Source organism: Pseudopodoces humilis, chromosome 13 (genome assembly GCF_049639895.1).
Source record: "Pseudopodoces humilis isolate 2021_Gansu_Grassland_sample_001 chromosome 13, ASM4963989v1, whole genome shotgun sequence".
Classification (NCBI taxonomy): domain Eukaryota; kingdom Metazoa; phylum Chordata; class Aves; order Passeriformes; family Paridae; genus Pseudopodoces; species Pseudopodoces humilis.
The window spans coordinates 20,616,920-20,632,715 of record NC_142212.1 but is presented as its reverse complement, the minus strand read 5'-3'; the positions used below and the strand labels follow the sequence as shown (position 1 = coordinate 20,632,715).

Genomic DNA, 15,796 nt, shown 5'->3' with positions numbered 1-15,796 from the left:
GCGCGCCGTGAGGGGCGGAGCGCGCCGTGAGGGGCGGAGCGCGCCGTGAGGGGCGGAGCGCGCCGTGAGGGGCGGAGCGCGCCGTGAGGGGCGGAGCGCGCCGTGAGGGGCGGAGCGCGCCGTGAGGGGCGGAGCGCGCCGTGAGGGGCGGAGCGCGCCGTGAGGGGCGGAGCGCGCCGTGAGGGAGCGGGCCCGCCGTGAGGGGGCTTTAACAAGGTTTCAACAAGCAGAGGAAAACAGCAAGCAACAGGCATTTGGCACGCGAGTTGTCACTTAGAGCTGTCAACTCTTTGTCACGTCTTATGGCCCAGCAGCCTCATTTCACAGCTCTTGTGACTAAGGCACTGGGCTCACCAGGGCTGCCACAAACCAATTCTTCCTCAGCCAGTAACAGTTAAGCTGCCAGTTCCTTCCTCTCCTGATCTCTGGGTACCAAAATATTTCATCCTTCAGCTGTACGTTCCCTGTATATAGGGAATAATACAACACAAACATATAAACACTGTATTATCTTTATCACACACGTATGAAAACAGTAACATTTGAGAAAAACTAACTAGATATTAGAGAATCTGGACATGAACCAGAAAAAGAACACAATTAAGACTCAACTCTTTATGCAAATCTTCTAAAACTTTAATACTTGTTAATTCACCTCTGAACAATTACACATACTTAGCATGAACACACTGTAATGGAAAGGGCAAACCAGCAATGTGTTTTCAGCCCCTGATGAGCAGAGTAAGAGGCCTGAGAAATCGTAGTATAGTCACAGAAGAAAAAAATATTTGCAACAATATTTTTGTGAATACTGAGGCAGTGTAGCTGTGGTAGTTAAATTACCTAAGAAATTCAAATTGCCACGTTGATGCATCCATGGTAGACACTGCAACCCTCAACTTTTTAATATAACTGCTGAAAGAATCTCTGTCCTCAAATAGTAACTACAGACTGTTTTCTAAGGCTGTGTGTTACCCCCTCACCCATGGTAATGGAACACTAAAATACGGATCAGACATTTACTGATAATTAGCCCTAAGGTGAGGTAACAGGCAAGAGAAGCAGTAGCACAGCATACTGTTTGCCAACTGGAATTTGCTTATCAGACCACAAAATCCAGATACTGGTTTATTATTAGTTTACATTTGAGAAATGGTATAAATGAGAAAACTACATTAGAGATACTACCCCTGAACCCTTTAATCTGACTCTCTTAGTAGTACTGATAGGCATTTGAAGATACACCTTGGTAAATAAATTGTCACCCCCAGAGCTGCCTCAACATGTTTTCTACTGTAAGGAGAAGAAATAAATGTTTAACTGAAAAATGAAAGAGAAGATTCAAGCCAAGGAAAGTTGATGCCAAAGTTCTGAAATTGATCCCTGGTTTAATATTTGTGTGCCAATGTCTCCACAGGTTGGTTGGTTTTGAAACTGGCAGACCTATGCTCCCAGGTATCTGCTTTAGCAGCTGTCTATTCAACAGTCTGCAGGCATCCCTTGTCTTCTCCCACGCAGTTCACCAGAAGGGCCTTCTCTCCTCTGCTCTCTCCCAGGTGCGCCTCAGCAGATACACTGCAGCGTGGAGTCCCCCCACGTTCACCCACACCGTCTGAGCTCTGCGCCAGATGTGTCCCACGCGGGACAAGGCCTGCAAGCCAAAAACAGCCAAAGAGTTCCATTAAGACAATAACTTCTTTTTTTATTATTCTGTATCACATCTGATGGCAACATCAAAGGACTTTTCAGGTCCAAAACTGAATTTAAGATTACTAATTATTGCTTAGTACATGGAGTATCTTTTGTAATGATGACAGCTTACAATTTTTCCCTCCATGTATTTTCAAGTGTAAATAGGTTTGATTTTCTCTCACAGAACAAACCTTGGCAAAGCATTTCTTGTCCTGGGTAAGCAGCACAGCCCTGCCTGTCCCTGGGGTGCAGATCCGGCCCATCTCCATCAGGCAAGCTGGGTAGAGATCCCAGTTCTTCTTCTTCGACCCTATCCTGCAAGATAAATTCAGATCCCCATTGTGATCACTGGCACCAGTTCTGTGTTGGTGGTGTCTCAGACATCAACTGGCTCATTTGGAACCACAGTTACTCAAGCTCATTTTTAACACAGGGTTCACACTCCATCCCCAGCAGGCCCAGCTGGGGAGAAGCAGCCCTGGCGCAGGGCAGTGAGGTGCAGCACCTTCCCAGCTCATCTCACCTCTTCCCAAAGGGCATGTCTGTCACCACGATGTCCACAGAGCCCGTGCGCAGCGGCAGGTTGCAGATGTCCCACTGGATGATGTCCAAGGGAACGCCGAGGGCATTGCTGCTGCAAGAGCAAAGGCAGTTCCCTCAGACAAGAGCACTCAGAAGGCTTTTACACTAGGGAGGTCTAGAATGTTGGCAATAAAATAAACAAGAAAATATGAACCAGACACTCAAATGCATCAATGCAAAGTGGATTTCTGTGCATACAACACTGCAGGAAAGGTAAATCCCTCAGGCTCCTCTCACCTGTCCTTAGTCTCGTTTTTCCTCAGTAAGGAGCAGATGTTGTTTGCTGCTCTCTTCACTGCCTGAGGGCTGTTATCCCCTGCAATGTGGTAGCAGTAGGGCCATTCTGCAGCTCCCTGGGGGAAATGATAATGAACAACATTAGCATCAACATTGCTTGAATGAAAAAAAACCCAGAATAATTTCTCAAACGTGACAGAATACAACAAAGCGACTGCAAGTGGATGGCAGGAAATATAGATTTCTGTAACAGCTGTATTTTGCACCTTTAAAGCTCAAAATACTTTTGGATTTAGTATCTTCCTGCTATGTCCTATGGAAGGAACATGAAGTCATTTACAAAAAGTGTATTTGCATCTGTTCAAAAATTGGTGAGATTGGAGCTTGCTATTCAGTCATTACCAAGAAGACTTACACATATTACTGAGTTGCAGATACAGACAAGTTTAATTAAGTTTTAAAAAATCAAGAAGGAATTACCTCTATTGGTATGGCACCTGTACCACACATGGGATCAACGATGATATCTGTGGGCTGGGGATCACAGAGTCTGAGGAACAGAAGAAAAGATATTGTGAGAAATGTTTTAAAATCCTGAATTTCTGTAAATGAGGGAAAGTGAATGATTTTAATTACTCTGATTCTACCCTTCTAACAAAAAACTTTGTGATTATTTTTTCCACCAGTTAATTACTATTTTATAACCAGCAATGCAATGAAATTCTTTCAAGAATGTGAAAACATTCTGTGAAAGCGCATTCACATGTTTTGTGAATTTCACAAATTCACTATTTTGAAACTTGGCTAATACAGCAAATGTTTACTTTTCTTGGCTGGGAAACACCCACTGTTGTTACAAGGCACATGATGTCAGCTACTCCTGGGGTTTTACATTTATTTTTCTTTCAGAATTAACAAAAATGGCTTCTGAAGAAGCAGTGAGGGAGAGAAAAGGTTTAATTTCTGAAACAAAATGACTTGTTAAATGAGCATAATACAACGTAACTGCCCTGACCTGAGCATGCCGTAAGCCAGAGTAGAACGCAGCGTCGTGGGTCCAAAGTGTGTGATATTCCTTCTGTGGAGACTCTCTTCAGTTAATGCAATTCCCACCACGACTTCATTGTTGTGAATATTCAGAAGAACCTAAAGAAAAAACTTTAAGTGAATTTCAGGAGTAACAGAGGCTTTCCACAGAATGCCTAGTAAATACTTACAGGTATCTTAAGACGGTAATTTAAAATCCAGGAATGACATATAAAAAATCTTTTGTTCTTGGAAAGCAAAGCAAAGCACCATTTTAATAGGACAGAATTCAGGTGAGCATTCACACACTCATTCCTGCCAAATCTGCTGCATAAGACTTCTAAAAGTGCTATGACCATTGCACTGGCTTCTAAAAAGATTTGGTTTGTAAGTCCTGCATGACACAGTAAACCATTTGCAAAAGCAGCAATAAAAGTCATATTTGTGGTAGGGACTACATGAGCTAGAAAGATGAAATCTCACTCCAGGGCAGTGGTCAGCCCTCAGTAAACCTGCAAGAAAAACGTAGGTCTTTCTGCCCCTCAAAAACAGTGGTTCCTCACCACCGACAGGCATGTGGTGCTGGTTTTATTCTCCCAGCCTCTGCTCTCTCCTGACAGAAAATAAATACCTGACATTATTGTTAACTACTTCTGGCCCCTTCACCTCAAAACCAGCTTCCATTTGGAGCATTTCCTGGTAACTTAGACTGCTATTAAACAATGCATTAGAGGAGATTTACTGAAGGTGACAGCAAGGAAAGAGGACACACATAATGTTGCCAGGGAAATGAACTCTTCAGAGGAGGCTGATTTCAGCATTATCAGTTTTCAGTTACAGAAAGCAGGTTGGGGATCTCTAAGCATCAGAAATAAGAACTAAAAATTTGTACTGCAGAAACATTGGTATTTCCAAGGCATGCCACCATACCTCCACATCAAAATTGGTCATGTCAGCTTTCCACTGGAAGTGCTCTTGCACAGCTCCACCGAAGTCTCTTGCAGCCTCATTTGATGTGAAGCTGTGCTTGTCTCCAGCTCTGTTGCACGTCACTCGGAACTTCAGCACCTTTGCCTCTCCTTCACCTGTCTGACCGTCACTAGCCTTGGTCCCACTCTCAGAACTCGCCTGCACTTCAACTTTCACATCTGATTGCTCATTATCTTCCTCCTCCTCCACCCCATTTCTGGATGTCACTGCTTGGGGATTCTCTGTATCCTGGCCATCAGCAGGTTCCACAGCCACAGGGTTTTGGGCACAGTCCTCCTGGTCATTACTGTTACTTTGGTCTGCTCCTCTCTCTTCTCCACCATCATTCAGCTTCTCTCTGCTTGCAGGACTCTGCACACCGTGTTTTTTGCGTTTTGTCTTTTTCTTTTTCAGGCTGTTGTTCAACTCCCAAACTTTCAATGGATCAGCCCAGGGCAGCTTTTTAACCAAATCTTCCAAATCCTTTAGAGCATCTTCCTTGAAAAGACAGAAAAAGTTGTGCTTTGAAGTTATTCCATCCTCTAAAAAGTTATCCTTTATTTTGAGGTCTCTCAAAGGAGTTTATTAAACATTAATCCACTACATGTTTACGCAAAGCTTACAGGTTTTTTTGTCTGGATTTTGCCATAACTAAACAGAATTACACGGAAAATCACAAGACTCACAGGATTCCATCATTTATCTCGTAAAACAGACAACAATGTATTAAGTGACCAAAGTGACACTTCACTGTCCTATGTCTGTGACCTACAAACATAGCATCAGCTCATATCCCAGATTTTGCCAGTGTAAAGTATTTGACTGCAGAAATTATGCTAGACAACATGGCCTCACTTCCATTTACAAGCCCGTAAAAGGGAACTGGAATAATATCACAAATGAAAAACTTGTTAAACAGAATACTTTGATGCTTGTCTTAAATTAAAAACCCAAACAACACTCCAAACCCCAGACTCACCTTATTTTCTTTGAATTGATAGTCTTTGAACTCCTGAACAACAACAAATAAATTATCCACTGACCTCAGACGATGGACCTAGTCAAGATGAAAAGGTGAGACATTACTAACCGTGTTTACTGTCCTTAGAATTTTGCCATGTTACGTCGAGGTTTCAGAGACTACGGTTTGCCACCTTTAGCCACACGGGAGTTATCAGTTTACATCTCTGCACTGATTTAAGATGCCCATCAGTCATTTCATCTGCCCCTGAAACGCCGGCAAGGGCGGATACAGCAGCTGCAGCCAGGCCGGCCGGAGGGGCTGGGACCCACCGAACCAAACCGAGCCGAACCGAACCGAACCGCACTGCACCGCACCGAACCGAACCGGCCACAGGGGGAACAGCGGCGGGCGGAGCGGGGCGGGGAGCCCGCACGGACCTGAGGCAGGCTCCGGGCCGGGACCTCGAAGTAGATCTTGCCCCGATCCCTGCTGATCCTGGAGGCCGAGCCCAGCTTCTCCTGCACCTCCTCGGCCGCCGTCTGCTCGAAGCCCGTGGGCACGGTGGCGCCGATCACGGCCGCGAGCTCCGCGCCCTCCTGGGCTGCGGCCGGAGCCAGCCCCGCGTCACCGGCCGCCTCCGCCATGCCGGGCTGCACCCACCCGCACCGGCCGGCCGGGCACCGGAGCACCCAGGGCCGCCGGGCACCTACGGCCAGCAGAGCACCTACGGCCAGCAGAGCACCCACGGGCCCCGGGCACACCGCCCCGGGCACCTCCACCGCCCGCCCTTTCCGCTTCCGAGCCGCGCGGCACCGCCCCGCTGCTCCCGGTTCGCCGCTGGCCGCGGGCAGGAGGCGGCGCCGCGGGGACCGGGTGTCGGGCGGTGCGGGGACCGGGTGTCGGTCCGTGCCGGGACCGGGTGTCGGTCCGTGCCGGGATCGGGTGTCGGTCCGTGCGGGGACCGGGTGTCGGTCCGTGCGGACACCGGGTGTCGGTCCGTGCCGGGACCGGGTGTCGGTCCGTGCCGGGACCGGGTGTCGGTCCGTGCGGACACCGGGTGTCGGTCCGTGCCGGGACCGGGTGTCGGTCCGTGCCGGGACCGGGTGTCGGTCCGTGCGGACACGGGTGTCGGTCCGTGCGGACACGGGTGTCGGTCCGTGCGGACACGCGGGGATCGGGTGTCGGACCCTCGGGCTCGGCTCGCGGTCTCTGCGTGTTCCCACCCTGGGACAGGGTCATTCATTTCCCTCTAGGAGCGCTGGCGGGCCCGCGGGTCACTGCCCGCTTCCAAACCCAGCATTCCGGGGGTGTGGGTGTCCCCGCAGCCCCCCGGGTCCTGGTGATGAGCTCCCGAGCTGGCCCTTGCCTGGAAAAAACTGCTTGGTTTGAGTTCATTTCAGAGCTGCAGAATGAATTTGGTGTGACCTGATCTGGGTTGTCTTGCAGTGAAAGGCATGTGTTGTATAAATTCCATCCAGCAGTTGAGTTTGCAAGGGCTACGGTTCTTCAGGCTGCTCCTGGATCCAAAGGTTGCTTTTAAAAATGTGGTTTTGTATTGCAATATTTGCACATAGAAGTGAAATCAAAAATTCCCCCTTCCAAAGTAAAAATGCAGTGAGCAGTAAAGAAAGCTTCCCAGAGGAAGATGCATTTGAGGGTGCCAGGCTCTTCCCTCCTGTGACCTCTTGAAGAAGGTTCTGCATTCAGGGCACTGTGGCAAGGCTATACCACTTCTTCCTCAGTGGTATTCCAGCTGCATGCCCTTTGGTACTGGAGGTACCCCCTCTTGTGCCGTACCTCACTGCTGCTCAGAAGGCTGCCAGGGATTTACTGCAGGAGCAAGGGTTAGCATGGGGATGTTCAGGTCACCTTTCAGCCTAGAGCATCTGCTTCTGACCTGACACTCTGGCTTACTTTGAGACAACTTAGTAAAGAAAAGAGTCCTACATACATAATTAAACAAAAAAGCAGGAAACAATTAAGCAATTAAGTAGTTTACAATTCAGAATTTTTAATGGGATTTTAACCTCAACTAGTGCTGGCAAGGTCTGAATGAAGTGTGGATAGACAGCCTGTGGTGTGAAGTGCAGATCAGTCAGACAGGGCTAATGGGGTCCAGTCCTCTGTGCTGCCTCAGTGGAACTGCATGGGGAAGGGAAGAGGTTGCACAGTTCGGGATTTCTTCCTCTTCCAGCCAGGGGTACAACTTTATGGTCCTGGGTCTGCTTTGGCAGCCAGGAGACTGGGATTGCTCGCAGTGCTGATGGAGCTAGCATGAGCTTTAAAGAACGGAAAACTAATAAACCCTACAGTCATTTTTAACAGATCTGGAAACACAATTCAGGAATATATAATCTCATTGTGGCCCTTCAATGTGCATTGTTGTATTTTCCTGTTACACCTGATTAGCTCCTACCCAAGTCCAAAATGCCTCTGATGCTAAGAATATAGAGCCTTGGGAAGCTACCACGGGCACTGCTGAGCATCTTCAGAGTCTGCAGCTGTGTTTTACTAATGCCTTTGATCTGAAGCTTTGTTTTCCTAACAGCTAATTTATTAGTGAGTAAATTGAGGCTTTTGCATATTAACAGACTTGCCAAGTATCACTTTGGGGCCAGAACAGAGGCTAATGGAATTATAAAGTCTCTCCTCCACACCCAAAAAACTGCCCCTCTTATAAAGTCAATTTAATTATTCTCTAGGATGGAATGTACAAGATGCACAGTGTATTGCAATATCAAAAGGGTTCAGTTAATTTACCTCCCGTTAACCTCTGTGTGACCCTGCTCTGGGGACTTGAGGATCTGTCACTCTTCTCGTTGTTGGCTCAACATCTGTCCTGTTAAACCACACATTGGGAGGATGCATTAACCACTCGACACTCCTGCTATTGCTGATATTTTGAGCTGAGAAGAAATCAGTTTCAGGCTCTTTTCCCTAGAAGCAGGGTTGTGCATTCCAAGCAGTGGCACACAAGTGCTGTCACCTCTTTCCTTCTGAGTGAGCGTAACCAGCACCTGTCAGTGAGATTGCCCATACACAAGAGCTGCTGTTCAGACCTTTGTTCCTGGCTAGTCAGTTATTTCCAGCTAATCATAAGTCATTGCTGGGGGAGGAAAAGCAGAATGGTTGTAGTGCTTAATAGCTCACAGTGACGTGTGATGTGCTGTGTGTCTGGGCATGAACATCCCCGAGTCCTGCACACAGCAGCTTGTACCCTGCAGGGAGCTCTGCTGGATTTCCTGGGAAATCCCAACTCCTTAAACAGCACAAGTGTGGCAGAAATTGAAGTGACCTTTGTGCCAATGACTCTTGGGAATTTTCTTAGCCTGCAAGTAACCTGTATGGGCAGTGCAGCTGGATATTGCGGCACACAGCTCAGCTGAACTGTCAGCTAATTTCTTCAAATATGTCCTGCAGAGAAGATTTAAATTGTGTTACTGAATGGAAATCTTTGTGTTGGGAATATTTGAAAGAAGACTGGCACACACGCACACACTTAAAAAGACATTTTTGGGGAGCCTGAGGGTTTGGGTTTTATTTTAAAGAGTCTCATCTACTAGTAAAAGTTTATTTCTGTTTTAAACATGGTTTTGAGTGGGAAGTCTGCAGTGTCTTTTACCATGTGAAACGAACAGTTTGATTGCCTCCTTAGAGCCCATTCTGCACAAACCTATTCCTGTGCTTGGGATTTCAAAGTGGGAGAGCTGCTCCGAGCGCCTGTGAGGGAGTGGGGGAGTGTGTGGACAGGAAACCGTCCCCATGGGAGTCACTCTGCAAGGGGCTCTCCCTAAATGCTGGGACTGAATCTCAGGTATCTTCTGTGAGCCTGTGTATACACACACAAACACACAAACTAGCTCCAGCATGTGCAGTGCAAGATCTGTCCACATCCCTCTGTGCCTGCTTGCAGGTCCTTCCCCAGAAGTGCTGTGAAGGGAGCAAGGTGAGAAGCAACAATGTGCAAACACTGCATTTCCTGCTACCTGTCCTGCCAAACCCAGCATCTCCTTCTGGCCTCAGGGCTTGCACAGCTCACACAGGGACTCACAGGGAATGATGTATGTTCCATGTATGTATGTGCACAGCCCCTCCTCTGCTAGGAAAAGGGGCAATCCTGGATAACACGTCTGCTTACTGCTACACCTTCATACTAAATCATTTTAAAAGGATGATGTCAGTAAGATGAAAACTCAGATTTGATAATTAGGTTTTCATTCCAAACCCACAGTCCCCAGCAGGGTCTTGTGAAGCACCACTGATCTGTGTTAATTCTTCATGCAGTTTCATGCTCTTCTGGTCCAGAGACAACCCCCTGCACGTTCTGGTTCACATGTGAATTTCTGGCTATTACTATGCTGTTATGAGTGTTCTGTCTGAGCAGATATCTGCCTGATTCTTTAACAGATTCTGCAGCACTGGGTTTTTCAGAGGCTGAGGGGAGATGCCTTCCAAGTTAGACAGTTGAACTCAATCTGTGAAGTCAGCCATGGGGAATCCAGGCTTCACTTGAAACCCAGCTCTTTGGCATTAAATCACAGAGATGTTTCAAAGTGAAACTGGGAATGTTGTGCAACTCTGCAGAGAGCCGAGTCAAGAACAAACTCCAGGTTTCAATTTTCTCACTGTTTTTCGGCAATTCAGTGGTTGTTTGTTCTATATCCATGACTACATGGCTGCAGACATCATCAAATGTGGCTCATATGAAGTACTTGCAGCCATGGCAATAATTTGAGGATTGTCAGTCTCCTGGGCTGTGGGTGCCAATCCTCTGGCTAGCTTGTCCTGCTCTCTAGAGCTGCCCCTCCAGTGTGCCTCACCCTGGGCTGGAGGGAATTGCTTCAGCAGGGACTAGGATTTGACTGAGCTGCAAAACAGTGAAATCAGAAAATCAAGGCTCGTAATTTTGGAATTCTGAAACGTGATGACCTTCAAACTCATTTCAAAGGAGGAGAAGATACCCCTTTGTTGGAGTGAATCCAACTTAAGCACTGATATGGGTCACTCACCCAAATTCCTACCTGTAAGATTTTGGGTTGGAGGGTATGGGACTCCCTCCACAGTGCTGAACCCATTACCTCATTGCTCCTGTGGTGGGCCTTGGCAGGCAGCGCTGCTTGTGCTGTGTCAGGGGTGTTGTGTGTCAGGGCTGTGATACACAGCCTCCAGGGACCAGCAGCGTGGGCTGGGTGGCTCCTGCAGGGAGATGACAGTAGTCAATCCCTTCAATCGCTGTGCCTTAATTTGTGGGGTAAACCACAAAATTCACCTTTTGGTAGGTAGAAGTGAGCGTTAGGGAGGTGCCAGTTGTCCCAAATTCTTGGTTTTCCATACCCAGCGATTTCCCAGCGATCCGTGTCATAGGAGAGTGAGGAGGTGTCAGTCACTGTCTCTGCTGACCTGGCTCTTTTTTACCTGGATGTGCTGTGAACTGGAGCTGTTTTGGATGAGAAGTGATAGTTGAAGAGGGAGCAACAGCCCTGTACCAACCTCAACCACACTCACATAGCAACTCATTTGTGCATTAATGGGATTCACTTTAGTGTGAAATACATCAGAGCAAAGATCTTGCAGTGTTGGTGCTGAGTTTTTGTTGGAGTTTTGAAGCATTTTCAGGAGTGTTTCATGCTGCTCCCCCATAGTCTTGCTCAAGCTGATTATGAAACACTGGCCTTGTGGGTGGTTTGCTCAGGAAATGGGGCTCCCCCTGCTCTGGCCCAGTTCCTTGTGGATGCAGCAGCTTCCCCGTGAGGCTGCAGCAGGTTCTGGTGCTGGTGTCAGCTCAATTTCCTCCTCTTAACAGCAAGCCAAGGCCTAGATCTCAAACATTAGCAATGAAACAACTCTTGGAAGAACCTAGAGCAGGAGTACAAGGGGACACAGGCGGGATGCCAAGGCTACAGAAACAGGAGGCAGTAACTGTTTGGATGGTGCTTGAGCAGGACTGCAGCCTCCAGTGCTGCTTCCCTCAGTCCAGCAGAAAGGAAGGAGCTCTAAGTGCTGGACACCACTGTTAACCTTTTTCTGTAAATATTTCTGGGCTATCTGCACATCTGCCTGGGGAAGAACTAGCCAAACCCCAGACAGAAAGAGGAGGTGAGCAAACCTGAGATGAGCCTGCAGGGAGATCCCATGGAGCCCAGGTCATGCTGCCTGGGAATAGCAAGTTTGGGACTAGTTTGTAAAAATGGGGATCTAGACCTTCAGCCAGAGACTGACAACAGCTCTGCAAGTAGCTCTTTTGAGTTGAGGGAGTGAAAGGATAGCAAAATAATATCCTGAATGCAGGTAAATCAGCATCTTGTGATCAGCTGAAATGCAGGCCTTTATCTATGACTTGTCTGGCATTTGATGTGTCCTACAGAAAGTCAGACTGTGAACATTGGGGAAGCTGTGTCCTTTGGACTAACCAACTTAACAATTAAAACAACAGCAGCTCAGGATTTTGCTTGCCTTTGACATTTGAGACTTTACCATGCTCTTAGATTATATTTTTCAGGATTTTTCTCTGCAGCTTTGAGGCAGGGGAGCTTAATTAAAACCTGAAATGAAAGGTCACTCCAGCCTTTATTTCAAATTAAAATCCCCCACAACATGTTGCCTCTCATACAAGTAGTGGCTGTGAGTCCCTGGGAGCAAGCAGGCTGTGCTGTTTGCATTACAGCTGAGGTTGCCAGTTAGAGCTGACAGTGTTTTGCACCAGTTCTGGGCACACAGACAGCTGGCACAGTTCAGCTGTGCTCCTGTTTTACACATGTGTTTTGCTCTGCTCCTCAGATCTGGGAGCTGCTGGATACAGCTGCATCCCTGCAATGCCAGTGCTTTGGAGCAGGAACACCATAAGGCAGGGTCATGTCCTCACTGGACAAGAATCACACTCTGCAGAGCTGCACACCCTGTGCCACAGAGCTCCGAGCCTCTGGAGTCCTGCAGCTGGGAGCCAGGGTGAGTGCAGGGAGCCAGGGTGAGTGCAGGGAGCCAGGGTGAGTGCAGGGAGCCAGGGTGAGTGCAGGGAATCAGGGTGAGTGCAGGGAGCCAGGGTGAGTGCAGGGAATCAGGGTGAGTGCAGGGAATCAGGGTGAGTGCAGGGAATCAGGGTGAGTGCAGGGAGCCAGGGTGAGTGCAGGGAATCAGGGTCAGTGCAGGGAGCCAGGGTCAGTGCAGGGAGCCAGGGTCAGTGCAGGGAATCAGGGTCAGTGCAGGGAGCCAGGGTCAGTGCAGGGAGCCAGGGTGAGTGCAGGGAGCCAGGGTGAGTGCAGGGAATCAGGGTCAGTGCAGGGAGCCAGGGTCAGTGCAGGGAGCCAGGGTGAGTGCAGGGAATCAGGGTGAGTGCAGGGAATCAGGGTGAGTGCAGGGAGCCAGGGTGAGTGCAGGGAATCAGGGTGAGTGCAGGGAGCCAGGGTGAGTGCAGGGAGCCAGGGTGAGTGCAGGGAATCAGGGTCAGTGCAGGGAATCAGGGTGAGTGCAGGGAGCCAGGGTGAGTGCAGGGAATCAGGGTCAGTGCAGGGAGCCAGGGTCAGTGCAGGGAGCCAGGGTCAGTGCAGGGAATCAGGGTCAGTGCAGGGAGCCAGGGTCAGTGCAGGGAGCCAGGGTGAGTGCAGGGAGCCAGGGTGAGTGCAGGGAATCAGGGTCAGTGCAGGGAGCCAGGGTCAGTGCAGGGAGCCAGGGTGAGTGCAGGGAATCAGGGTGAGTGCAGGGAATCAGGGTGAGTGCAGGGAGCCAGGGTCAGTGCAGGGAATCAGGGTGAGTGCAGGGAATCAGGGTGAGTGCAGGGAGCCAGGGTGAGTGCAGGGAGCCAGGGTGAGTGCAGGGAGCCAGGGTGAGTGCAGGGAGCCAGGGTGAGTGCAGGGAATCAGGGTGAGTGCAGGGAATCAGGGTGAGTGCAGGGAGCCAGGGTCAGTGCAGGGAATCAGGGTGAGTGCAGGGAGCCAGGGTCAGTGCAGGGAGCCAGGGTCAGTGCAGGGAGCCAGGGTGAGTGCAGGGAGCCAGGGTCAGTGCAGGGAATCAGGGTCAGTGCACAGAGCCAGGGTCAGTGCCTTGTCTTCTGTCAGTGAAATGAAGAAAAAGGCCCATCTGGCTCTTTGAGAAGGTGAAACCCCAAACATGTGCACTGTGCTTCTGTTCTGCCTTTGGAGATGACTGACTCAAGCTTTTGCTTGGTATTTTCAGGTCAGTGTCTTTGTTCCTGCTGTGTTTTTGGAGACTCCTCAGGAGATGGAGTTTTCCCTTCTGGAGCAGTGTTCTCCTGATCAGTCTGTGCCTCAGGAACCCCACAAGTATCCCAGTACTTCCCATGTCAGAGGTCCTTTACCTTGCACGAGTTACGAGGTGCAGCCCATTTTGGCAGGGCCAGTGGCAGCCAGAGCAGCAGGGAGAGCTGAGCGCTGCTGTGCTGCCCACGGTGCTGCAGGAAGGAGAGGACGGAGAGGAGGGGTGGGAGGCAGCAGAAACCTCGCAGGAGTGGTGTCACCACGGGCTGCTAAGCCCAGCATGAAGCCGTGGTGGCTGTCCACTGGCTCGGGGTTTGCTCAGGTGTGGCTCAAGCTGTGCCTCAGCTTTGCTCCTGTCCTGGCTGTCTGATCACCACAGTTCTGCCTCAGCTTTCCCCTCCTTGCAGCAGCACTGTTCTCATGTTAGGAGGGCGGGCTTTTTCCTTCAGACTGAAACTCACAGGTATTAAAAGTCCACAGTAATTTTTAAAATATTTTCTAGTATTGTTAAACCAGTGGATTGTCTCATACAATGTACTTTTTATTGTCATGACAAAGTATCTTTCATCCTCATTTCCTCCTCAAGGCATTTGAATCTAAGCACATTTAAGCATCTATGCATCTGTATACATTTAAATAAAAGCTAATGGATATTCCACTGTCACTGTAAACCAGATTTTTCTTACTGCAGTGATTAGGGGAGGACAGGAAAAGAAAATGTATCATGACTGACACATGAGAAACCAGTGCCAAATCAGTGCCAACACAAATTAGTGCAGCTTTTTTTTCTGGAAAGCAGTCGTGGCTATACTTAGAACATGCTGGGACATTCCTGATCCTGTCTAAAGGGAAGGTTCCACATGCAGCTCATTGAGTGGCATCACAGGAGGAGCTGGCCCATGGCAGCAGTGGAGGTTGGATGCACAGCTCTGCTGGGCACACCCATGGTGCCTTCAGGGGCTGCAGACCCTGCGCCACCAACAGCTGCTGCTCTGCCACGTCCACATTTCACAGGGCTGTGAGAGCAGCACAGTCAACACTGCATGAACTTAGAAAGCAGGGAAGGAGAAATCAAACATCAGGGTGTAGCTGAATAGCAGGGCTGCTATTTCTGTTGAAGCTCTTGGAGCCTCCCTGACAATTCCCCCCAGTGGCTGCAGCTCCAGCAACCACGGTGCTGTCTTTGCAGGGTACAGTTCTCCAGCTGGAGGGACCTGCTCACACACAATTGGTTTTACTGCTGTTGTTGAGAATTCTAGTTTTCTGGGCCTCCCTGTTGTGCGAGCCTCCCCCTTATCGATAGCATATCTGTTATGTGACACTCATCTGTGCTCTGAGGCTCTGCCAGTGCTGTAAGGCAGCTCGAAGCACACAGCAAATCTGCTTTAACTGCCTTGGAACAAAAGCCTAATGTAGTGTGCAAAATAGAGGGAGACAAAAAGGATAAAAATCAAATTAGATTCACTGTGCACACAAACTGTCAAACCCAAAGCACAGTGATGCTGGTCATAGGGGGAAGAAAACAGCTTTAAAAACATGGCATGAAAGTGGATTGCTGTCCTTGCCTCACTCTGGGAGTCTCTTTGTGTCCTGCAGGCACAACCAGGCTCTGGTGGTTCAATACACCTTCCCTGCCTGCCCTGCAGCTCTTTTGTGTCCATGGTGCTGACTGGGGGGTGCTGCCAGCCTCCCTCTGTGCAGGGCAGCGACTGAAGGGTCAGGATTCCCTGTGAGCTGCAGCAGCATCTCTGTCCCACGGCTGAGCCAGGGCCTGGGGACCCTCCCAGAGGGTGGCAGCCTGGGGCTTGGCCACGGGGCACCTCACTGCTGCCGATGCAGCCCAAGCCTCTGCACATCCAGAAGGGGCTTGGCCAGGTCCAGACGTGCTGACACAGCTCATGTCAGCAAAGTGCTTGTGCTGCTTCAGCTGTTCCAGGAAGGTTTGACTGATGCTGCTCCAGGAAACAGCCTTCCTTCTCCAGGGAAGGTACATCTCCATCAGCAGATGTCCCTGGCTTCTGGTGCTCCCTGCAGGGCTGTGCACCCAGGTTATAGGCCAGAGCTGGCACTGATTGTGCAGACCAACCCTGACTCTGCTGAGAAGGGAGGATTATCT

The 15,796-nt window shown here is 49.4% G+C and overlaps 1 protein-coding gene across 2 annotated transcripts; it reads right to left on the bottom strand.

Moving 5' to 3' along the window:
- Positions 1-614: 614 nt before the first annotated feature.
- On the bottom strand, positions 615-6,234 carry THUMPD3 (THUMP domain 3 tRNA guanosine methyltransferase). 2 transcript variants are annotated; one of them, XM_005521956.3, is made up of 9 exons: positions 5,908-6,234; positions 5,486-5,563; positions 4,468-5,004; positions 3,527-3,657; positions 2,992-3,061; positions 2,512-2,627; positions 2,216-2,326; positions 1,884-2,007; positions 615-1,651 (listed from the first exon to the last, which is right to left on the bottom strand). In XM_005521956.3, exons 1-9 carry the CDS (start codon positions 6,112-6,114, stop codon positions 1,520-1,522), a joined length of 1,506 nt encoding a protein of 501 aa, XP_005522013.2. In that variant the 5' UTR covers positions 6,115-6,234; the 3' UTR covers positions 615-1,519. The 2 variants fall into 2 exon arrangements, with proteins under 2 accessions (XP_005522013.2, XP_014107009.2); XM_014251534.2 differs by having other exon boundaries at positions 2,216-2,323.
- Positions 6,235-15,796: the final 9,562 nt, after the last annotated feature.

Bases quoted from the DNA above. Each gene is read 5' to 3' on its own strand.
- THUMPD3 (XM_005521956.3), bottom strand. From the start codon at position 6,114: ATGGCGGAGGCGGCCGGTGACGCGGGGCTGGCTCCGGCCGCAGCCCAG. The intron at 3,658-4,467 runs GTATGGTGGCAT...TTTTTTCTTTAG, and splicing joins TGACCAATTTTGATGTGGAG to GTTCTTCTGAATATTCACAA. The intron at 1,652-1,883 runs GTTTGTTCTGTG...TTTGGCTTGCAG, and splicing joins ACAAGAAATGCTTTGCCAAG to GCCTTGTCCCGCGTGGGACA.